Source organism: Oncorhynchus gorbuscha, linkage group LG22, assembly GCF_021184085.1.
Source record: "Oncorhynchus gorbuscha isolate QuinsamMale2020 ecotype Even-year linkage group LG22, OgorEven_v1.0, whole genome shotgun sequence".
NCBI lineage: Eukaryota > Metazoa > Chordata > Actinopteri > Salmoniformes > Salmonidae > Oncorhynchus > Oncorhynchus gorbuscha.
In genome coordinates this window covers 19,643,195-19,667,072 of record NC_060194.1, presented here as the reverse complement: position 1 = coordinate 19,667,072, position 23,878 = coordinate 19,643,195, and the positions used below count along the sequence as shown (strand labels likewise).

The 23,878-nt window shown below is 41.4% G+C and overlaps 2 protein-coding genes across 6 annotated transcripts; one reads left to right on the top strand and one right to left on the bottom strand.

The window, feature by feature from the left end:
* The first annotated feature begins 949 nt into the window (after positions 1 to 949).
* On the top strand, positions 950 to 13,984 carry LOC124009545 (centromere protein L-like). Of its 2 annotated transcripts, none has more exons than XM_046321427.1 (5): positions 950 to 1,022; positions 11,877 to 12,045; positions 12,249 to 12,500; positions 12,597 to 13,148; positions 13,390 to 13,984. In XM_046321427.1, the coding sequence occupies exons 1-5, from the start codon at positions 1,006 to 1,008 to the stop codon at positions 13,462 to 13,464; spliced, it is 1,065 nt and encodes a 354-aa protein (XP_046177383.1). In that variant the 5' UTR covers positions 950 to 1,005; the 3' UTR covers positions 13,465 to 13,984. The 2 variants fall into 2 exon arrangements, with proteins under 2 accessions (XP_046177383.1, XP_046177384.1); XM_046321428.1 differs by lacking the exon at positions 950 to 1,022 and adding an exon at positions 10,909 to 11,612.
* Positions 13,945 to 23,414, bottom strand: LOC124009544 (kelch-like protein 20). Of its 4 annotated transcripts, XM_046321426.1 has the most exons (12): positions 23,276 to 23,401; positions 20,997 to 21,059; positions 19,428 to 19,593; positions 18,569 to 19,142; positions 17,890 to 18,048; positions 17,501 to 17,711; positions 17,123 to 17,306; positions 16,751 to 16,894; positions 16,421 to 16,554; positions 15,857 to 16,065; positions 15,576 to 15,682; positions 13,945 to 15,481 (listed from the first exon to the last, which is right to left on the bottom strand). In XM_046321426.1, exons 4-12 carry the CDS (start codon positions 19,109 to 19,111, stop codon positions 15,397 to 15,399), a joined length of 1,776 nt encoding a protein of 591 aa, XP_046177382.1. In that variant the 5' UTR covers positions 19,112 to 19,142; positions 19,428 to 19,593; positions 20,997 to 21,059; positions 23,276 to 23,401; the 3' UTR covers positions 13,945 to 15,396. The 4 variants fall into 4 exon arrangements, with proteins under 4 accessions (XP_046177382.1, XP_046177381.1, XP_046177380.1 ...); XM_046321425.1 differs by lacking the exon at positions 19,428 to 19,593 and having other exon boundaries at positions 23,265 to 23,414; XM_046321424.1 differs by lacking the exon at positions 19,428 to 19,593 and having other exon boundaries at positions 15,857 to 16,062; positions 23,276 to 23,403.
* Between the last annotated feature and the right edge of the window lie 464 nt (positions 23,415 to 23,878).

Below are 23,878 nucleotides of genomic sequence, written 5' to 3'. Positions count from 1 at the left end.
TGGTTAGAATTATATGCACTTTGCTTATATACATTAAAAAGTTATACTTTAAATGTTTCATAACAAACCAATGCATTTTGAAATACATTGTGGTTAAGGTAGAGTATGATTTGATTTAATAATTTAATTAGAATTATTTTAACATCAATCGTAGTCAAACTATCGCAAACTGTTTAACTTGAAAAAATACATAACATCTTTTTTGAAAGAGCCGTATGGGAGCCAAAAGAGCCGTATCTTTTTGGTGAGCTGAGCCGAACGAGCCCGCTCACTGAAAAGAGCCGGAATGCCCATCACTAATACTTACAAGCTAAACAGAAAGCTAGCTGTCATCTAAACTTGTAAAGAACTGTCTTGTAAATTGGCCGCTTGTTGTACATGGATGCTAGATAGCTACATAGATAAACATGATTTACTGGCAACCTCGATGTGGAAAATTAAACGTCAGTTGCATCATGTCGATTATTCTCAAAACGGCAGCGTTTTCTAGCTAAAAAGCGCCCCTTCATGCATTGTGATTGTGGTACCAGTGTACTCTAAATTCCGCCCATGATTCCTCCGTGTTCAGTCTGAAAAGACAGCGCCGTTGACAAAACTCAATAAATGTGGATGTGCTTGGTTCCGACAGTTACTTTTTAGTGTGTCCATTCTTTAGATTTACAGATCAGTCATTTGTGTAACACATGGCGGAGGATAGTGTTCTATTACTGGCCAAAGTAGTCAAACGACGATAAAGATATTTTACAATATTTGTTTTTTTTAATACTACAAAATATCATGAGAGCATTTGAAGATTCAGCTGTATGAAAATATAACTCGATTTTTAGATGTGGATTCATGAATTATTCGGCATAATTGCCGAGTGAACATAAATCTGGAATTCGGCTAAAATGTTGAATGATGCTGCACTTGACTACATTTCCTTATCAAGATTCCAGTTGCATCATGGGAAAGCGCGATGTTCAAATTCACTTCCTGACTTTGCTGGTGTTATTTTTTTCAGTAATGGAGGAACGAAACAGGTACAAATATAGTCCACTTTCTTACCTATGATTAATTAATGTCGATAGACTGCTAAGTTATCGAGGTTAGCATATAAAAAAATTGTTAACTAAGCTGTTGGTCAGCGAGGAAAACGAGATCGTATCAAAACAGCGTATGCTTTGCCAAAACAAAGCTTGCCAGCTAGCGTCAGCAACCCCTTTTGACAGAGAACAAGGCCATGCTCGTTATGCATAGGGACACAAGCCCTGAGATGCCTAATTGCTATTATAAACTGGTTACCAGTGTAATTAGAGCAGTAAAAAATACATGTTTTGTCATACCCGTGTTATACGCTCTGATAAACCACGGCTGTCAGTCAATCAGCATTCAGGGCTCGAACCACCCTGTTCATAAACGGGCGTAGAAGCTTTTATACGCTCAAATCCAAATGTTATTCGTCACATGCTTCACAAACAACAGGTGTAGAGACTAATGGCGAAATTGAGAAAATAATAGAAATGTGAAACATGTAATAATAACCGTAACAGAGTAATGATAACTTGGCTATATACATTGGGTACCGGGACTGTACTGCACATTGTTTTAACTGTCTTTATCACAGTTGCAGCCGACAGTATTTTTCAGTGACATGTTTTTGGCAACCTTATTCTATTACACACGGGTGTTCAGAACATGCACATGCTAGATGGCTAATTAGCACAGGCGGTAAAATACCATGGAGATATGGCCGTGAGGGAACTGTAACACTATAAAAGTGTGTATCAATTTAATTTAAAAAAATATATTTTGTATTATTTATCGCTGATATGAAAGACCAAGCGATGCATGTTTATGTTCAGACCGAGCAATGGGCTCTTAACAAAATTCCCCCATACGGAAGACACCTTTGTCCAATGACTCTTATGTGTCATTTTTATGGAACTTAAGTCAAATCAAATCAAATTTTATTTGTCACATACACATGGTTAGCAGATGTTAATGCGAGTGTAGCGAAATGCTTATGCTTCTAGTTCCGACAATGCAGTGATAACCAACAAGTAATCTAACTAACAATTCCAAAACTACTGTCTTATACACAGTGTAAGGGGATAAGGAACATGTACATAAGGATATATGAATGAGTGATGGTACAGAGCAGCATACAGTAGATGGTATCGAGTACAGTATATACATATGAGATGAGTGTGTAGACAAAGTAAACAAAGTGGCATAGTTAAAGTGGCTAGTGATACATGTGTTACATAAGGATGCAGTCGATGTTGTAGAGTACAGTATATACATATGCATATGAGATGAATAATGTAGGGTAAGTAACATTATATAAGGTAGCATTGTTTAAAGTGGCTAGTGATATATTTGCATCATTTCCCATCAATTCCCATTATTAAAATGGCTGGAGTTGGGTCAGTGTCAATGACAGTGTGTTGGCAGCAGCCACTCAATGTTAGTGGTGGCTATTTAACAGTCTGATGGCCTTGAGATAGAAGCTGTTTTTCAGTCATGATTAAGAGCTAAGGTACGAAGTAGATATGTACATATAACAGATAAACAGTAGCAGCAATGTATGTAATGAGTCAAAGTTAATGCAAAAAGGGTCCATGCACATAGTCCAGGTAGCTATTTGGTAAACTATTTAGCAGTCTTATGGCTTGGGGGTAGAAGCAGTTCAAGGTCCTGTTGATTACAGACTTGATGCATTGGTGCCATGCAGGGTGCAGTTGCAGAAAGAACAGTCTATGATTTGGGTGGCTGGAGTTTTTGACAATTTAAAGTCTTCCTCTTACACCGCCTGGTATAGAGGTCCTGGGTGTCGGAGCTCGGCTCCAGTGATGTATTGGGCCGTACGCACTACACTGTAGTGCCTTGTGGTCAGATGCCAAGCAGTTGCCATACCAAGCGGTGATGCAGCCCATCAGGCCTCTAAGGTGCAGTGTTGAGTAACCGGGTGGTTAGCCGGCTAGTGATGGCTATTTAACAGTCTGAACGCCTTGTGATAGAAGCTGTTTTTCAGTCTCTCGTTCCCAGCTTTGATGCACCTGTACTGACCTCGCCTTCTGGATAGTAGCGGGGTGAACAGGCTGTGGCTCGGGTGGTTGATGATCTTTTTGGCCTTCCTGTGACATCGGGTGCTGTTGGTGTCTTGGAGGGCAGGCAGTGTGCCCCTGGTGATGCTTTGGGCAGACCGCAACACCCTCTGGAGAGCCCTGCTGTTGTGTGCTGTGCAGTTGCCGTACCAGGAGGTGATACTGCCCGATAAGATTCTCTCAATTGCAGATCTGTAAAAGTTTGTGAGGGTCTTAGGGACAAAGACAAATTTCTTCAGCCTCCTTCATCACACTGTCTGTGTGGTTGGACCATTTCAGATTGTCTGTGACGTGTATAGGGTTGCACAATTTGGGGCTTATTCAGAGGTGGAAATTTTCCGTGGGAATTAACGGTAATATTTTGGAATTAATGGATATATATGTAAGTTATAATTAATACTATTTAAATGTGTTTCTTTTTTATATTGGATATATTTATGTGAAGAAAAACATAAACCTTTTACCTTGTCATAAGCAGACAATTGCAAATCCTTCCAATAGAAAAAAAACTATTTAGGTATGAATGTAACTTTAGTTGAGTTGACTATTCACATGGGATGAATTTACTGAAAAACAAAAGAAAGGGAATATTGAATGATCCATCGCATCTCCCAAAAAACATTTTCAACATACATCTGTAAAATGATAGTCTAGAAACGAAAGCATTGGTTGTCTTCCTGTCAGGCTTCCATGTCTTCTTCCTGGACCCCCTCAATGTCCACCTCTTGAACATCAGACTTTGAGGCCTCGTCTTCACTGTCACTTTACAATCTTGTTGAGGATGGCAAGTGGTCAGGCTCAAAAAGCCTCAAATTTGCCTGGATGGCCACCAATTTTTCAACCCTTGGTCAGCCTGTTGCGTGCTTTGGTGTGTGTGTTCCCAAACAAGGACCAGTTGCGCTCTGAGGCGGCTGATGTTGGTGGTATTTGGAGGATGATGGAGGCAACAGGGGAAAGAGCCTCAGATCCACAAAGTCCCTTCCACCATATCTAGTGGAAAGCCCTTGCTTGGAAGTGTACTTTACCAGACTGCCAAGAACCTTGCCCTCATCCAGGCCAAGGTGGTGAGACAAGGTAGTGATGACACCATAAGCCTTGTTGATCTCTGCATCAGACAGGGTGCTCTTGCCAGCATACTTGGGGTCAAACATGTACGCTGCGGCGTGTATTGGCTTCAGGCAGAAGTCTTCATTCTTTTTGATGCATTTCAGAACTGCAGTTTCCTCCGCTTGGAGCAACAGTGAAGTGGGCAGAGCAGTATGGATTTCTTATCTTACATCTACAAGCAGAGTCTGAACATCAGACAGGATGGCATTGTCTCTCGAAATCCATGCAATGGCTACTGCTATAGGTTTCCGGAGTGTCAGGCTGCTTACCATTCACTCCAAAAATACATCATCCAGGAGGATGCTCTTGATGGGGCTGTTCATATCGGCAGACTGTGATATGGCCTTTTCTTTCCCTCCAGGAGACTGTCAAACATGATGACAACACCACCCCTACGGGTGTTGCTGGGCAGCTTCAATGTGGTGCTCTTATTCTTCTCACTTTGCTTGGTGAGGTAGATTGCTGCTATAACTTGATGAACCTTCACATACCTTACCATTTTCTTGGCTCTCTTGTAGAGTGTATCCATTGTTTTCAGTGCCATGATGTCCTTGAAGAAAATATTCAATGCATGAGCAGCACAGCCAATGGGTGTGATGTGAGGGTAGGACTCCTCCACTTTAGACCAAGCAGCCTTCATGTTTGCAGCATTGTCTGTCACCAGTGCAAATACCTTCTGTGGTCCAAGATCATTGATTACTGCCTTCAGCTTATCTGTAATATAGAGACTGGCGTGTCTGTTGTCCCTTGTCTGTGCTGTTGTAGAATACTGGTTGAGGGGTGGAGATGATTTAGTTAATTATTCCTTGCCCACAAACATTCGACCACCCATTAGAGATGATTGCAATACAGTCTGCTTTCTCTATGATTTGCTTGACCTTCACTTGAACTCTGTTGAACTCTGCATCCAGCAAATCAGTAGAGGGGTGTGTGCTGGGCAAAGAAAATTTCAGAAATCTCTTCTAATACACATTGCATGTGAGCATCAGAGGTGAACCAGTTGCATACACAGCTCGAGGAAGACATTCATCAGCATGTTCCTCCATTGAGCCAAAAAAACTTCTGATTCCAGAAGGACCATGAGCTGTTGCTATCGATTCATCATTTTCACCTCAAATGGAAATAGAGGGACTTTTGTCAGAGTTTGCTTGTTGTGAGCGCTGAGGGAACTTTTTGCACTTGGCTCGTGTCACTGGGCAGCTCGTGGCTGGGTCTCTCTTTGTAATCCGTGATAGTTTGCAAACTCTGCCACATCTGACGAGCGTCAAAGCCGGTGTAGTAGGATTTGCTCTTAGTCTTGCATTGATGCTTTGCCTTTCTGATGGTTTGTCGGAGGGCTTAACATTTTGTTCTATTTGTTCATCAGCTAACGTCACTTCCTGTGAATTTTGAATCATTTAATTATGTAATGAAAACAAGCAGATAAAGGCTTCAAAGTTAATAAAGGTCATGTTAACTGAATGACATCTCTTGGAACAAAATGTATTATCTCTCCTAAGTCTGTGTTAACCTCAGACCTTATTTTAGCCGTTTATCCCAAAATGCATTTTCTTCCCCCCCATAGGAATGGAGGTAACCAGAGGTAACTAATTTGTTTTTTAGGACTACAATCTGGCAAGCTCTAATTTGATCTAATGAATGGTACAATCCAATTAAAATAGTTACAATGTTTTATTTGAACATGTGAATTTTTTTTTTGGTGGCTTATATATTTTTCATTGACATTTCTAAACTGCCCATGAAGTTATCTCCTCTTAACCTTAACCTCATCGTACAGGTATTGTCAGCACAAATATTTGTATAAAACAACACCTAAGTTAGAGCTAAGGGTAGAGTAGCCGAGAACATTTGGTTTTAGGGGCTTGAGTTTTTTTTTTTACGTACCTCGCCCGTGTGCCCGCTACATGGGTCCACTTACCCCTACACAGTGGAAACCTCTCCCACTGATATAGTGCCTACATTGGCTCAGCATGGGTCTGTCTAGTACTGTTTTGTAAGTCGCTCTGGATAAGAGCGTCTGCTAAATGACTTAAATGTAAATGTTGTACACACTGTGTAGTCACATTTCTCTAGTTTCAGAGAGTACTGATTTTCTCGCACGATAAAGGATGTTGGATTGCACAAGCAATATATAAGATGCCGGCGCTGTATCTATTTCGGCCAGTTCCGAGATAAAGAAAAACACCTAAACGTCCAATGTAGCAATTCCCTGCTAGCCGAAGACTATAGAGAAGAAGTTGCTACTTTGAGTAAACAAATCAATAATTTGCACCAGCTATTGGGGAAGCTACGTCCTCCTACCTTCTCGTTCTCCACACCATTGGCAGCAAACAATACCAAGCTGAGGGGGGTCAGCAGCTTCGCTGCTTTGGATCTTGACTAGAGGTCGACCGATTATGATTTTTCAACGCTGATGCCGATTATTGGAGGACCAAAAAAGCAGATACCGATTTTTATTTGTTATTTTTTACATTTATTTGTAATAATGACAATTACAACAATACTGAATGAACACTAAACTTAATATATTACATCAATAAAAATCTATTTAGCCTCAAATAAATAATGAAACATGTTCAATTTGGTTTAAATCATGCAAAAATAAAGTGTTGGAGAAGAAAGTAAAAGTGCAATATGTGCCGTGTAAAAAAGCTAACATTTAAGTTCCTTGCTCAGAACATGAGAACATATGAAAGTTGGCAACACTTGAGCTGCTGGCAAAACGCACGAATGTGCTGTTTGAATGAATGCTTACGAACCTGCTGCTGCCTACCATCGCTCAGTCAGACTGCTCTATCAAATCATAGACTTAATTATAACATAATAACACACAGGAATACGAGCCTTTGGTCATTAATATGGTTGAATACGGAAACTATCATTTAGAAAACAACCTTTATTCTTTCAGTGAAATACGGAACCGTTCGGTATTTTATCTAACGGGTGGCATCCCGAAGTCTAAATATTCTTGTTACATTGCACAACCTTCAATGTTATGTCATAATTACGTAAAATTCTGGCAAATTAGTTCACAATGAGCCAGGCTGCCCAAACTGTTGCATATACCTTGACTCTGCGTGCAATGAACGCAAGAGACATTACACAATTTCACCTGGTTAATATTGCCTGCTAACCTGGATTTCTTTTAGCTAAATATGAAGGTTTAAAAAATATACTTCTGTGTATTGATTTTAAGAAAGGCATTGGTGTTCATGGTTAGGTACAGTCGTCCAACGATTGTGCTTTTTTCGCAAATGCGCTTTTATTAAATCATCCCCCAGCGTTGCATCGATTATATGCAACGCAGGACACGCTAGGTAAACTAGTAATATCATCAACCATGTGTAGTTATAACTAGTGATTATGATTGATTGTTTTTTATAAGACAAGTTTAATGCTAGCTAGCAACTTACCTTGGCTTCTACTGCATTCGCGTAACAGGCAGGCTCCTCATGGAGTGCATTGAGAGGCAGGTGGTTAGAGCGTTGGACTAGTTAACTGTAAGGTTACAAGATAGAATCCCCCGAGCTGACAAGGTAGAACTCTGTCATTCTGCCCCTGAACAAGGCAGTTAACCCACCGTTCCTAGGCCGTCATTAAAAATAAGAATGTGTTCTTAACTGACTTGCCTAGTTAAATAAAGTTCTAAACAAATATGTATATATATAAAAAAAAAGAAATATGCAAAATCGGCGCCCAAATATACCGATTTCCGATTGTTATGAAAACTTGATATCGGCCCTAATTAATCGGTCATTCCGATTAATCGGTCAACCTCTAATCTTGACGTTCCAGCACCTTCAGGTCCGCGGTCATCTGATCCGGATGATGATTCTTCTGCCCCCGCTGTGTTTGCGCCTGGAGCTCTAATCCCTGTGATCTGTTGTGGCCGAGTTGGAAAAACCAAGAATAAAAATGGAGCTGTACAAAAGGCTTCAGAAGAAAATAATAATGGTGAACGACTAGCTACCGTTTTAATCGGGAACTTAATGGTAAAGCAAGTGTCAATCCAAGATACATGCACACTTGGCTTTCCAGGTGCTAAAGTCACTGATATAATAAGGAATTTTTACCAGTAGTCAAGAAGCAGATTCCCGACCTGACAACAGTTGTGTTGCACATTGGGCTAAGGCTAAGACTAGAGAAACTTATTCTAGCTCTGACTGGCAGACTTTTAGGCAGCTGAGAAGCCTGTGCATCAGACTTGTTCGAAGAACAAAATTGGATTACTATGTGACTAGTTTAAATGACTGTTATGGGAATCCAGCCAAATTCTGGAAAGTACTTAAAACATTAAAGAAGAATATGCACTCCACACTCCCAAATCAGATAGGGTTGGATACTGGACTCATTACTGATAAGAACGCCATTGCTAATGCCTTCAACAATCACTTCATTTTAGCAGGCAATCTTTTTGAGAAAATGTCGACCACAAATGAAGGAAGAAAAGATGCTTATGAAGGGATTATGCATGAAGTATGCTGATGGTCAGGGTTTCTCACTAAGCATCTTCACAAGAGGAGAAAGTTATTGATGCCTTGCTAGCCATAGACACTAAGAAAGCAACAGGGACTGACAAACTTGACCCAGGGTTGCTGGCTAGAGCTGCACCACTTTTCTCTGGTGCTCTTACTCATATTTGTATCCTCACGTTAACCTCTGGGGTCATACCTAAGATTTGAAAAACTGCCTATGTGCTGCCTCTGCACAAAGGTGGGGATACTGGTGACCTTGATAATTATCGATCAATCTCTAAGCTGTCTTGTCTTGTAAAAATGTTAGTCATTGGTAAATGTACAGCTGTGCTCTTTCTTGTCTGACAACTGCATACTGAACAAATTTCAGTCTGGTTTTAGACCAGGGCACAGTCCTATCACAGCCTCCACCCTGGTTGTAAATTATATTGTAAGAGCGTTGGATAAGAAGTTGAACTGTTGCTTTGTTTGTTGATCTGTCGAAGGCGTTCGATACAGTTGATCATTCTCTTCTGCTGAAGAGACTGACCTCATTGGGGTTGGCCTCAGATATATTTGTGGTTTCAAAATGATCTCATTGATAGATCTCAGGCTATTATTGCAGATGGGGTAAACATCTGATTTTGTCACTGTTCACAAAGGAGTCGCACAAGGTTTGATTTTAGGTCCTTTTATTAATCACTATATACATAAATGATATCCAACTCAGTGAAAAAATGCAACTTTCATTTCTATGCTGATGACACAGTACTATATGCCACAGCCCATCACTCACTCAAGCATTTCCATTCCTGCAGTTTGACTTTGAATTGCTTCAAGATGCACTTGTAGATCTTAGGCTGGTGCTTAATTCAAGTAAAACTAAGTATATGGTATTTTCACGATCCAAAAGTTTACAATTGGAAAATCTGAACCTTGCTACCCATGATGCCTTTCTTTTCGAACGTGTTCCCACCTGTAAAATACCTTGGAATTTGGTTCATGAATATCTCTCTTTTAAAACTCACACACCCCTCTGTGGATGAGAGAGGGTCTGGTTATCTATTGCCAAGCTGATCTGATCCATTTGGATCCTCATAGAACAGTCATGACATTGTGAACAGGCACAACTCCGATGGTTTTTTCCTCAAAGTTGCCGGAATATCATGTGTCCTTCTCATCAGTACACTCGTAACAACCTAAGCATTACGAAACTTCTATCAAATAAGCCATACATTTTGTTGACCAAATTCGACACTCAATGACTTGCTTGGTGAGTGAAAAAAATAAAAACGCTACCTGCTGAAGAAGACAGATTTTGGGCCCAAAATCTATCTCACTTCACCTCTTCCTCTGTGCTGACCAGCATGTTTATACATGACCCTAAGCATGATGGGACATTCACTGCTTAATTAACTCAGGAACCACACCTGTGGAAGCACCTGCTTTTAAATACACTTTAGCCCTCATTTACTCAAGTGAATCCATTATTTTGGTTATCTGTATGTTTTATTTAGTTATATTCTTACTACAGTGTTTCCCTCCAGGGAAATATGTTAGATTTCACTAGAAGTTATATAGTCAGAATAAGAACCAGGTGCCTTTCTTTTCCTTTATCACCTAAAGCAGGGTTTCCCAAACTTGGTCCTGGGGCCCCCCTGGGTGCACGTTTTTGGTTTTTGCACAGCTGATTCAAATAATTAAAGCTTGATGATGAATCGGCTGTTTAGTGCTTGGGCAAAAACCTAAACGTGCACCCAGGGTGGTCCCCAAGACCGTTTTGGAAACCCTGACCTAAACCTTAAACAAGTTCATATCAAAACAATGAATGGCATTTACCCATGTAGGCCTAACGATTTCATAAGATGGAAATATAACTTTGACTTTAACCATTGTGTTTTTTGTAACTCATATCGAAATGGCAGATCATCTTATTTGTGCCTGTCAACTTACTAAAACCTTTTGGGATGCATTTCGGTACTGGATCACATATAATGGTCTATTCATACTCACCCTAACATTTAATAATATATTTTTTTTTTATGGAGGACAGGAAAGCCGAATGTATGATAAAATATTTTTTTTGTAACTGCCCCGTTTGTCTTTTTAGCAGGCCAATCATATGGTAAGCCTATTTTTGTTAGGATCTAGCCCGGTGTTAAGATGGGCCTACTATGGGAAAAAATGGGATTCTCCTTCCTACTCCCCGCTCGTTCATGCTGTAGCTTATTTTACATTCATCAAGCGTACATCTCTCCTCAAATAGGCTATTAGTAGGCTAAAGAAAATAAGCCGCAATAATTGTCCAACAAGCGTTTTTAGTCTGTCTTTTCATGGGACTAGACAAAATTTAAAAGGAGTATTCGTGGCAGCGAAGAGGCCCGATGCGTAATTGCGCAACATAACAATGAAGACAGCAAGCTCGAGATGTAGCCTATAGCCAGTTAAGCATAGGCATATTAGCCCATCATTCATAAGCTCAATGTTAGGCCTAATACTGCAGTGAGTTTATCCAGTCAATATACACAGCGAAAGAAAAAGTTTATCAGATAATTAAATCATATATAGGATCTATTTGATGTATGCCTGTGCGCTCCTAAACTTCACTGAGTGTGCGCCCTAATAGACGCAGCAGTTAAATAAGATATCCTCATGGTCTGTTGAGTCTGGGTCTTCCGTGTGTATCAACGTATTCTGTGTTTATTTTGTTTATGCTTCACAATGCTAACCGGAATGTAGGTAGCAGCCATCTGGAAATGAGGTAATCGGCTCGGTCATCCCTTATAAATTTGTATGCCCAAATATGGTAGTAAATCGCACCAAAGATTTGAAGGCACCAATCAATAGCCACGATACCCTGCTTTTGCAGATAGGGGTTACTTTCTCATACCAGACTGAATTGATTTTAAAAAAAATCTAATAAGGTCCCCAAGGGGACTTTACAATTAAGAGGTTAAACAAGGTAAAGTTTTATATAAACAATTAGTTAAATCCAAATAAATCCTTGAGCTTTATAATAATCTCTAATTTGATTCCTAAATAGACCATCCTGTGTTTTATTATTTTATTTAAATATGCATTTTCTCAGTCTGTTTATTGAAATAAATGTTTGTCACAAACTACTACTTTTCATAATTTTCACCTATTCTTATTAACTTTGAATGCATGGTGTAAAATAATACAATGTTTCACTAACTATCCTAATGTGATAATCTGTTCTTTACAGCACTGAGGAGACCCCACGCAACAATGCCTTGGCACAACGAAGGAGCAAGAGTTACAGGCAATCAATGCGAAGCTGTGTTGAAGCAACTCATCTGGCATACACATCAGGCCTTCTGACAGCTCTAAGAATACCAAGAAGTAGAAAGGCTCCAAAGTCATGTGATATCACAGTAAGTAGCTAAGGCCAATCAATGTGGTTGTATTCACAATTCTTCTCATACGTCATTGTTGACGAGTCAACTAATCTGTATGCTTGATTTGTAGCCCTGCTTGACATATTCAAGAAGGGCTTCAAGAAAGGCTACAAAAACATCAATGTCATTTGAGTGTATAATATTTGGATCTATCTGATGTATGTCTCTTTGCTGTCTAGAAACAGGTTGACCCAGACCAAGTAGCACTTCTGGTGAAGAAGGAATGGCAGCTGTCGTATGTCACACCTTTGTACCAGTTCAGACACACTCAGTTGAAATCCTACTCAAAGCAACTATCGGCTTTCATGGTATCAGAGAAGCAACAGGGCCTGGCGATTGAAGTTGGTCAGGAGTTGGGCTTCAAGGTCAATTTTTCTGTGGTCCTTGGGTTGGCAGAGACGGATAAAGATGCTGAGACAGTTTTCATACAGGTAAGGGTTTTTCCTCAAAATGTAGTTTGGAGTTCATACTTTATTCTTCTGTGGAATCCCTTGACTGATGTTTATTTCCATCTGTTCTCATCACAGATTCTCTCCAGACAAGTGTTTTCTGCAAAAGATGATGCTCCGAAGGTTGTGTGGAGTGGCTGGCTGACCTGCGTCAACGGTGACTTGGATTATCTCCGATCACTACCCCTGGAATTTGTCAGTTTGCCTTTGTTCTGCACCAGAGGACCAGAATCGCTCACAGTGTTGGTCAAATCCTGGTTTGAAAAGACATTTGACTGTTGCTTCGGCCCTCTTGGTATCAACTCTACCAACCTCCAGTGGCTCGCATCCCTATGGACTGGGTGCCACCCCACCATCAACATCCAGTACCTGAAACTGGTCTGGACTCTCCCAACACTACCCCCTATGGATGTTACGTACATCGTCCACCCACAAGATGCCTGGGAGCTTTGGGACAGCATGCGGCAGGTTGACACGACAGAGGACAGCATCAGCATTGATGAGGTCACTGGGTTCATCAAAGGGCTGCAGTCACACTTCTTCAGGCACTTCAGGATAGACTTGTCCGCTGGGTCATTGATGCAGATCTCCACGGCTTTGGGTTCTTCTCACCATAGTGGAAAAATCAAGGTAGATATGCACATATATGGAAAGGCCAACATATCTATATATCTAGTCTAAACTCAAGTGACTGGCTATTTGTAACATGTAACTTGCATTTCAAATGGGCTCAGCCACACACTTAAAAGGTGAACAATTTAATAGTATGTAATTAATACAGTATGTTTTTAACTTGTGAATTGATTTCCAAATAACTCTTTTGTAGCTGACATGTGGTATCCGTTATCTAACTATTCATTTTCCATCACAGATTGCGAGCCCTAATTACATCCCCACCATCCTGCAACTGCTGACAGAATGTGCTCTTCTGAAGATGCCAATCTAAGCAAGACTGACATCACAAATCAATGTTTGTGTTTTGTAAAATACCTGTATACCCCCAAAATTACTGTCCATATGAAATTAAACAATTTTACTATTTTTTTTAAATATTCATGTATTGTATGAAAAGGCAAATGCATACATCTCAAAATAGCTATGCTTTTGCTGATTGTGTACCTTGCCATTGTTCTGTGGTTTCAGTCACTCTAGATATTATTCACTACAAGCGCAATAGTGTAGAAGTAAATGTGTTACAGCTTAAACTTGCAAATGTTGGTTTTGTCAGTGTGGTGTGATAGTTGATTAATCAGGTTTGATACATGGTAAACCGTCAAGTAACTTGGGCAGTTCTGAAGATATCATTGTTACAGTCCAGATACAGTAAATCTGTAAGAGCCTGGTGATTTCCTAAACGGTAGAGATGTAACAACCAAAAAGAATAGTACCTGTAAATACATTTCCATTTTCAAAAACAATTGTTTGATGAGCTTAAAGTTTGAAATAAAGTGTTTTTATTAACAGCATGGGGTATTTTGTCAGTACAGACAATTCCACGTCATCTAATAAGGGAGAAATAAAGCACCCATACATTTGCCCTCAACGGTTCCATACTTTTGTGAAAGGCTGCGTTTACAACGGCAGTCCAATTCTGATATTTTTTTCCAGTTATTGGTATTTTTACCAATCAGAGCTTTTCACAGTTGACTTGATTGGTTAATAGACCAATTTGTGGAAAACAATTGGGCTGCCTGTGTAGATGCAGCCACTGGTTAGCTCTTAAACATATCTGATGTGATTGGTCAAAAGACCAATTAGAGAGAAAAAAAATCAGAATTGGGCTCTGAACACAGCCAAAGGGATACATTAATCTTCAAAATATTTGGTCAGGTTAATAATTACTTGCATAATCTGACACATTTGGGTGATACCATATCTACAGGGGTTGAGTTTCATGATTGTAAAATGCATGATTGTATATTTTGCTCAATAGCAGTAACATTAAATTCATCAGGGTTTACATAATTAAAAAATGCCTAAGCATATTACTGAATGTCCATCTGTTTTGCATGGTCACCAATGAAGGGGTGCATAATACATCAACCAGTTCATTATTCCTTACTGTGTGTTAGATGAACCGCAATTCAACTAATTCCTCGATTAAAGTGCAAGACTGTCTCAAATGTGTCCTATAAGGTTAAAAAAAAGTTGCTCCAAAAAATGTATATCCATTGTCAGCCTTAAATGGGCAACAATCTTGTATGAAACAGTTGTAATATTGTGTAAGTGCCACCGTACCAACAATTGACCCCAGTTGTGAACGTAGAACTCCAGGTTATGCTCAGTGTGTCAAACTAATAAAAACCGCAACAAGAAATTATCACGGTGCATTTCATTTATAGATTTAAACAACTGCCTAACAAGTTCATCCACTTTTCACAACGAGGATCAAGGGAAGCAGTGAGACCACATCCTGCACCTTCAGTTCTCTTTGAAGATTCTTCTTCATGCCCCATTTAATATTTCAAAGGAAACTAAACGTTGGTATAGTATAACCGGTACCACAGCAAAAATCTGAATTGTATCTTAAAGTGCGGCTGCAGTATTCATTTCAGTAACCGAAAAAGAGGAAATGAAGGGTTTTCCCCCCCATGATGTCAAACAATAGTTCATGTGATTGATCTATTCAGAGTTAGTTCCTCTTGGCCTTGGCCAGTCAAGTCATAATACAGGAAGTACAGAAGAGAGATGAACCGTAGGCTCCAAGATAAGCCTTCCAGACTTGACACAGGAACAGTAAAGCTTGTAGTCACAAGATATTTCCTTGGCTTGCCAATAACATGGCTGTGTTACAGTTAATATAGACTTCGTTTCTTGCATGATAAACAATGTTTCTTTCGGAGGCACATGCGACGGTGAGGCCTTTGACCTGGAGGTGCTACCATATGTGTGATTCACAGTGAGTCATTTTGATAACACCAACCCCTCCTCCAAGTCGCCTATAGTTCATTCCACCATAGAGCCTGGAGGAAGAGAAGGAAATGAATATCTTCACGTTCAACACAAGCCCTCTAGGGATAATATGTCTCAAGTAACGTGTTGCATGCGGTTACCTACCTCCATGTGTTAGCGTCAGGATCATAGACCTCTATTGTTTTGAGATACGTTGTCCCGTCAAAGCCACCCACAGCCATTAACTGGCCATTTACCACTGCTAGTCCAACCTGCAAGACAAACAATGCTCCAAACATCAACAGGTGTAAAGCAACAAATTTATTTTCTAGCTAGTTAAACCCAACTAAATTACCTGATTCGATTGAAAAGTCCAACATTTTGCCTCTATCCTAAAATAAAGCACCCAGACCAAACAGAAATCAATGTGAAAGATCCAGACTGACCCCACTACGTCTTGAAGTCATGGCTACAACAGCTGACCACTGGTTGGTCCTGGGGTTGTAGCGCTCAGCACTGCTCAGCTCGGTGGTGTCGTCCCGGCCTCCTACGGAGTAGATCATGTCCTGGTACACTGCACAGCCCAGGTGTTTTCTCCTGGTGCCCATGGGAGAGACGGTGTGCCAGCGGTTCTCCTGGGGGTTGTACCTTTCTACTGTGGTAAGATTAGAGCAGAGGCAGAGCAGACATGGAGTAAGAAATGGGGTTAGAGCAGGGTCATATTCATTAGTGTACACTATAAAGCGTAGTTAACAAGTGTTTCTTATTGGACAAGTTCAGATAGTCTCCCTGTTTCAGTCCGTTTTCATCCATTTTCATCCATTTGGTGCCTAATGAATACAACCCAGATCTCTAGGGAACTATAGGGACATTATGTGATTCTAGGATCTCTTTTCTTAGGATCTCTGAAGCTTATACAGTGGATTATCTGTATAAATAGTGTACACCCTGTTAATGACGTGCTGACTAATGAAAGACATTGCACTGTTTTCTAAGTGCTTCATCTGTACCTGTATTGAGAGGGGACGTGCCATCTGAACCTCCCACTGCATAGAGGAAGCCCCCCAGTACAGCCACGGCTACACCCAGGCGCCTGGTGCTCATCGAGGCCACGCGCGTCCATTTGTTCTCCTTGGGGTCATATCTGTAACAGATCATGCATAGTCACATTACTCAGTGGAGTCAGCTTTCTGTGATATTTCAGGAGGCATGTTAATGGTTTGTTATAATACTTAGTATTGCAAGATAAATTGTCTTTGCCTCAGCATGATAGAAAACAGTGTGATTTGTAGAAGACAAATACAGCAAATGAAACCGTGAATATGTATTGTAAGTGTGACCTTTCAACAATGTTGAGGCAGGATACTCCATCTTGGCCCCCTACTGCATACAGATACCCTCCCAGGACAGCCACACCCACACTGGTCCTGCATGTGCTTGTGGGAGCTACATCACTACTCCACTGATTTGTCTTGGGGTCATACCTGTAGTGGAGAGTGAGTTCAGTACAGTACACTAAGATAAGGAAGTTCAACAATGGAAGGAAGATCTAGGGTGTGTCCCAATATTCCCTATATAGTGCACTACTTTGACCAGAGCCCTGTGGACCCTGGTCATATGTAGTGCCATTTGGGACAAGGCCCTATGAATAAACATTAACGAGGTGGTGACTCGGTGGACATCGTTTTCAAAACGGGGAAGGAAACGCTAACCTCTCCACACTGTTGAGATATGAGGACCCGTCATGGCCGCCAACAGCATAGAGAAGATCGTCAAGGACGCTGACACCCACTCCACAGCGCCTCTTACTCATGGAAGCCACCATGCGCCACTCATTGGTCTGTGGGTCGTATCGTTCGACACTGGAGATGGCATCCCCACTGCACCACCCGCCAACTGGGAATATGAAGAACAAATAAACAAAAAAACTTGGTACAACTTTGTCTCTTCTAACCCTATCCTTTAGAATATTCAATGGCAACATGTTGGGAAAAGTACACGACTGTCATTTTGAAATACCTTTGAAAGCAGAAGTGATCAGACATGGGTACTAAGAGAATGCAGCGAGGTTCAAGAGTTAAGATACTAACCTGCAAACAGCACTTCTCCACACCGGATGGGCTTCCGAGGGCGTGTTCTTGGCCCTTGCATTAGAGGGCGTTCTTGGGGCAAGAGCAGGTAATTCTTTGCCTCATCAACCAGGTCTCTGCACTCCTCATCACTTTTTATGAGAGGGTCTGATCCTACCGTTCCCACCAGGAATTTTGGGCTCAGAAGAGGAAGACGAACATGCTGGAGGACCTATAACCAGAAAACGTATCCAAACTCAATGACTTACCAAGTGGAATAAGTTACAGACAAACACTTTTGATTTTAAACAGACTGTCCTTATTTCTTTTGTGAATCAAAACTACAGGTATATATCAAGTTTAATGCAACACCACATACAATTATTTATTCATATAGCAGGTATTATCACCTGCGGCAGCTGTGGCCGGCGCTCCTGAATGCTGTACTTGACCCAGGCCATGACTGCGTTGAAAACCTGCTCCTCACTTCGCACATTCAGTTCGTCACTGGAGATTATATCTATAAGCTGGTTGGCTGGAAGCAGCATGAACTCCTCACTCTCCATCACCTGAGGGCAAAGCAGGCAAAATGACCTAAGTCACTCATCAGCTGGAATAATATAATAATATAACCTGTTCAAAGTCTACAAAAAGACAGGGGCTGTGCTCAAGAGAATGATGCATGGTAAGGCAGTCAAGTTAAACCGGCAGCAGCATCTAATTCCCAAATTATGAAAGTTCCGTGGCAGTTATTTCCTGAGGATACAACTAACGTTGGGGTTTAACTTAATGGAAATTCTAAAACTGTATGTAAAGAAAACAAAAAGACAATGTAGAAAAGGTATTAACTTTATTGCTGGGATTCACATTTAAGGCTGTGGGGCAAAAATTACTCAAGGACACCTCTTTCTGGAGTTCACTAACTGGTAACCGGTGTGGATTTTCAAATGACTAGCTAGACCAAGTAACCAAAAAATGTCTCTGATAAGCAGAGAGCTAAGATGAGCAACATCATTTTTTCTAAATGACAAAGAAACACTTCAGAGAGTGAGTGCACAGAGACGCACATGTATGTAAGAGAGACCTTACCTCTTGAAAGTTGTGCTGTGTAAACTTGTCAGCTATCCGCAGCAGCTCGCGGCAAGAGTGGGTGTCAGCAAAGGCACGGATACCCAGGCAATTTGAGGGGTCCAACTGGCGCTTGAGGAACTCGCAGCAAGCCTCCTGAATCTCAGCCAGCTGTAACAGACAAGCGGCGGGCAGCAATGTCTGCACATTGCCTTCCTCAACGGTAACCTGCGAAGTGTAGGCAAAGTCAATGAGCAGCTCCATGGCCCGCTCATCAATGTCCCGGATCACAACCTCTGTCTGACGGCTCTCGGCCAGCTCGCCTGTGAACATGGCCCTGAAGTAAGGGCTGCAGGCCGAAAGGATCACTCTGTGAGCATAGATCTTTTTGGCGCCGACCACCAACACGACATCACACAGTTCTCTGTGCTTGCGTAGCAGATTGATGACCTCTAATGTCTGGCGAGGGTGCTTGTCAGACACATAGGGCATGCGTGCCGGCTGCGGCACACCCTCTGGGAGCTTGTTGGGATCACCTAGTGTGCAGCGTGCGGTGATGTCCATTCCGGTGTTGTCTGGGCGTGCGCTGGTACCCCTGCAGAACAGACACAAAAGGCCAGACAGAATAGGGATAAACATCCACAATTCACACTAACATTGATTTATCACAAAAAACAGCCACCACAAAAATCCAATCAAAGTTAATAATTGGTCATGTCAACATTGGTATTGGTGGGGGCCAGTGTCAAAGTTGATGTAATAATTCCTTAAGCTAAAAAGACATCAGTTATGTCTGTCTGAACTACGGAAAGTTGAGGTCTAGATGTGAAAGAACCAAGTACCAAAATAGACATCTCCTTTCAACTAGGCTATGACTTACTGGTGGTCTAGGGTGCAATCCAATGTCTCTTCAGCTGGCCCTAGCCCTCAAGATTTCTTCCCTGGCCATGGCAGAACACTGGCATTCCTGTCTTGCAGGAAATCAGTCATACTGCTCGTTCTGTGCGTGGTGGTATTGTCATGCTGGAGGGTCATGTCAGGAAAACCTGCAGGAAGGATACCACATGAGGGAGGAGGATGTCTTCCCAGTAATGCACAGTGTTGAGATTGCCTGCAATGACAACAAGCTCAGTCCGATGATGCTGTGACACACCGTCCCAGACCATGACGAGCCCTCCATCTCCAAATCGATCTCGCTCCAGAGTACAGGCCTCAGTGTAACGCTCATTCCTTCGATGACAAACGTGAATCCGACCATCACCCCTGGTGAGACAAAACTGTGACTTGTCAGTGAAGAGCACTTCTTGCCAGTCCTGCCTGATCCAGTGACAGTGGGTGTGTCCATAGGCGACATTGTTGCCGGTGATGTCTGGTGAGGAACTGTCTTACAACAGGCCTACAAGCCCTCAGTCTAGCCTCTCAGCCTATTGTGGACAGTATGAGCACTGATGGAGAGATTGTGCGTTCCTGGCGTAACTCGGGCAGTTGTTGTTGCCATCCTGTACCTGTCCCACAGGTGTGATGTTCGGATGTACCGATCCTCTGCAGGTGGTGTTACACATGGTCTGCCACTGCGAGGACGATCCGCTGGCCGCCCTGTCTCTCTGTAGCGCTGTCTTAGGCGTCTCACAGTTCAGACATTGCAATTTATTGCACTGGCCACATCTGCAGTCCTCATGCCTCCTTGCAGCATGCCTAAGGCACATTCACACAGATGAGCAGGGACCCTAGGCATCTTTCTTTTGGTGTTTTTCAGAGTCAATAGAAAGGCCTCTTTAGTGTCCTACGCTTTCATAACTGTGACCTTAATTGCCTACTGACTGTAAGCTGTTAGTGTCGTAAAGACCGTTCCACAGGTGTATGTTCATTAATTGTTTGTGGTTCATTGAACAAGCATGGGAAACAGTTTACAATGACGATTTGTGAATTTATTTGAATTTTTACGAATTATCTTTGAAAGACAGGGTCCTGAAAAAGGGAGTTTTGTAGAATCATTCTGAACTCAACACCCCTTAAATTTCGATCATATTACATTACAACACATTTATACATGTTGATTTGACGATTTCCAACAAATCTATCCTATATAAAAAATATTTTAAAAATATGTTTTATTTTACTAGGCAAGTCAGTTAAGAACAAATTCTTATTTTCAATGATGGCCTAGGAACAGTGGGTTAACTGCCTGTTCAGGGGCAGAACGACAGATTTGTACCTTGTCAGCTCGGGGATTTGAACTTGCAACCTTCCGGCTACTAGTCCAACACTCTAACCACTAGGCTACTCTCAAATTTCTGTCACTTGCAATGAAGAATGATGAACTAAACAAGGACACACTTGTCATTGGATGTCAAAGGACATAATTCTTTCTTTGACAGATAAAATAATTTACATTTAAATTCTAAAAAAATCAAGCCACAACAAAAAATATCTGGAGCTCATCACATACCTGCGCATTGGCTTTCCATCCATGCACAGAAAACAAATTTTGGTCCCACAACTTTTTGCCAACCTTTGTGAATAGAAAAACAAGGGAAGAATAAGTTACAATTCATTGATAGGGAGGGATGCTAGCCCGCATAAAAGTCATTACCACTGCAACACACATAAAAATGGCTTGGTCCGGGACTCCTGGCAGATAGCCTGCTAGCTGGTAGTCTGATACTGTACTACCACTAGTTAATGTTGATGTAGCCAGCAGATTCAACCAGCTTGCTTACAGCTGCACTAGGGTCAGACAGCCTTCCTGTTTAGATTAAGATACTGCAGAGCTGTCTCCAGTATTTATGCTGCAATAGTTTGTGTTGGGGGGCTAGGGTCAGTCTGTTATATCTGGAGTATTTCTCCTGTGTCCTGTGTGAATTTAAGTATGCTCCCTCTATTTCTCTCTTTCAGAAGACCTGAGCCCTAGGACCATGCCTCAGGACTATCTGGCCTGATGACTCCTTGCTGTCCCAGTCCACGTGGACGTGCTGCTGCTCCAGTTTCAACTTTTCTGCCTGCAGCTATGGAACCCTGATCTGTTCACCGGGCGTACTACCTTGTCCCAGACCTGCTGTTTTCAACTCTAGAGACAGCAGGAGCTGTAGAGATACTCTGAATAGCCAACTGATATTTACTCCTGAGGTGCCGACCTGTTGCACCCTCTACAACCCCTGTGATTATTATTATTTGACCCTGCTGGTCATCTATGAACATTTGAACATCTTGGCCATGTTCTGTTATAATCTCCACCCGGCACAGCCAGAAGAGGATTGACCACCCCTCACAGCCTGGTTCCTCTCTAGGTTTCTTCCTAGGTTCTGGCCTTTCAAGGGAGTTTTTCCCAGCCACCGTGCTTCTACACCTGCATTGCTTGCTGTTTGGGGTTTTAGGCTGAGTTTCCGTACAGCACTTTGTGACATCAGCTGATCTAAGAAGGGCTTTATAAATAAATTTGATTGATATAACTCGGAAAACCTACCTCAATTGAGGGATGAAAAATGCATTGTACTCCAAATTGTCAACTGTTACATAGAGAATACTGAACAACTGCAAAAAAACTAGCAGTAGTGCAATCTTCTCGGTGTAACTGGGATAATGGGACAATTCGGAGTACAATGCATTTCTCATCCCTCGATTTACATTTTCTGAACCATATCTTGCGCTGGCTCTGCTGTGTCTTAATCTACACATGAAGGCTATCCGACCCTAGTGCAGCTGTATCCAAGCGGGTCAGATCTGCTGCCTACTTTTGATGCAGATGAGATTTAACTTTATCTAGCTAACTAGACAAGCGAGACAAAACCTCAAACTAAGCTAGGAAATGACTGACACTTACTAGCTAACTAATTCATATATGTATTTAGCAGTCTGCAATACAAATGGCGTTTTTGTAGGGTTTTTGGATAAACGCCGAAAACAAGGTCTGTGATAAATGCAGGTTTAGGAGGATCTTGTACATTTTGTTCTATGAGATTATCTTCATCAGCTAACGTCACTCACTTAACGAATTCTTAAGCATTTATGTAATTTAAAAAAACACATAAAAACACGCTGAAAATAAGGTATATTCTTTCCCCATAGGGATGGCTGAACGAACCAGAGGTAAATAATGTCCAGGTTTTAGGACAACAAACTGTCTAAGTTCAAATCAAAGATTTTATAACTAAACCAAGAGACCAAAGCTTGTCGTGTCCAATGGGAACAAACAAGGAAGTAGGCAGAGCCAAGCAAAGTGGTGGGCAGAGCCAAGCAAGGAGGTGGGCAGAGCCAAGCAAAAGGGTGGGCAGAGCAAAACAAGGAGGTGGGCAGAGCCAAGCAAAGGGGTGGGCAGAGCCAAGCAAAGGGGTGGGCAGAGCCAAGCAAAGGGGTGGGCAGAGCCAAGCAAAGGGGTGGGCAGAGCCAAGCAACGAGATTCAGATTCTAGTTTTGGAAACAAACGGTATTGAGATCAAATGTTTAATTGATGAGACGTCCATTTTCTCTCACTGCCATATTTGGTAAAGAGTGGAAACGACAACCAGATGCTTGACATTTAAACATCCAGTGAAATTTCTGTGTCTATATCATAGCGTATTTAACATTTAGCAAGCTAGCTGGCTTGCCAACTTGGAAATATTCTAACGTGAGTTAGCCTTTTCCTAATCGCTAAGTTAGCTAGCAAACCACAAATATTTTCGGGAGAGAAATGCTATTGTTACTGCATCAAGAACATAGGTCTAAAACCACTACTTACCTTATACTTACATTCGAACGTCTAGCAAAGTGTCAGATAGCCAATATTTGAAATACTTTGCATGATCACAAGCTACGCTTTTGACATTCCATAATATTCCAATCAACAGGAAATGTGCACTGAAGTGCAAGGTCCCCCTCAGAACGATTATAGGCTAGGGTTCCGATGTGCGCACTGCACAATAATGGATACATGTTTGTGGGAATCTTCTTTACCGTAAACGCACTGTTTTAGCATATACACTTTCCACATCATTGAAAATACAAAAAAAGTTTTTTAGCGGTCTATGTTAGCAGGAAATTAGAACAAAAAGTTACCATTGTATCCATGGAAACAATAAATATAATGTATCCATAGACGTCGAAGGAGTACAAAAACATTTGGAAAATATATTTCTGGCAATTAAGAGGCACAAGAGGATTTGTTTTGGGAAAAGGATGAGATGGGTAGATATGCACTTTTCACTACATGTACAGTTGAAGTCGGAAGTTTACATACACTTAGGTTGGAATCATTAAAAGCTGTTTTTTAACGACTCCACAAATTTCTTGTTAACAAACTATAGTTTTGGGAAGTCGGTTAGGACATCTACTTTGTGCATGATACAAGTAATT

Excerpts from the sequence above, each read along its gene's own strand:
- LOC124009545 (XM_046321427.1), top strand. Across the intron at positions 12,046-12,248 it reads CAAAGTCATGTGATATCACA|AAACAGGTTGACCCAGACCA; the intron begins GTAAGTAGCTAA and ends TTTGCTGTCTAG. Across the intron at positions 13,149-13,389 it reads ACCATAGTGGAAAAATCAAG|ATTGCGAGCCCTAATTACAT; the intron begins GTAGATATGCAC and ends TTTCCATCACAG.
- LOC124009544 (XM_046321423.1), bottom strand. Across the intron at positions 18,049-18,568 it reads CACAGCACAACTTTCAAGAG|GTGATGGAGAGTGAGGAGTT; the intron begins GTAAGGTCTCTC and ends CTTTGCCCTCAG. Across the intron at positions 16,066-16,420 it reads CACGTCCCCTCTCAATACAG|TAGAAAGGTACAACCCCCAG; the intron begins GTACAGATGAAG and ends ATCTTACCACAG.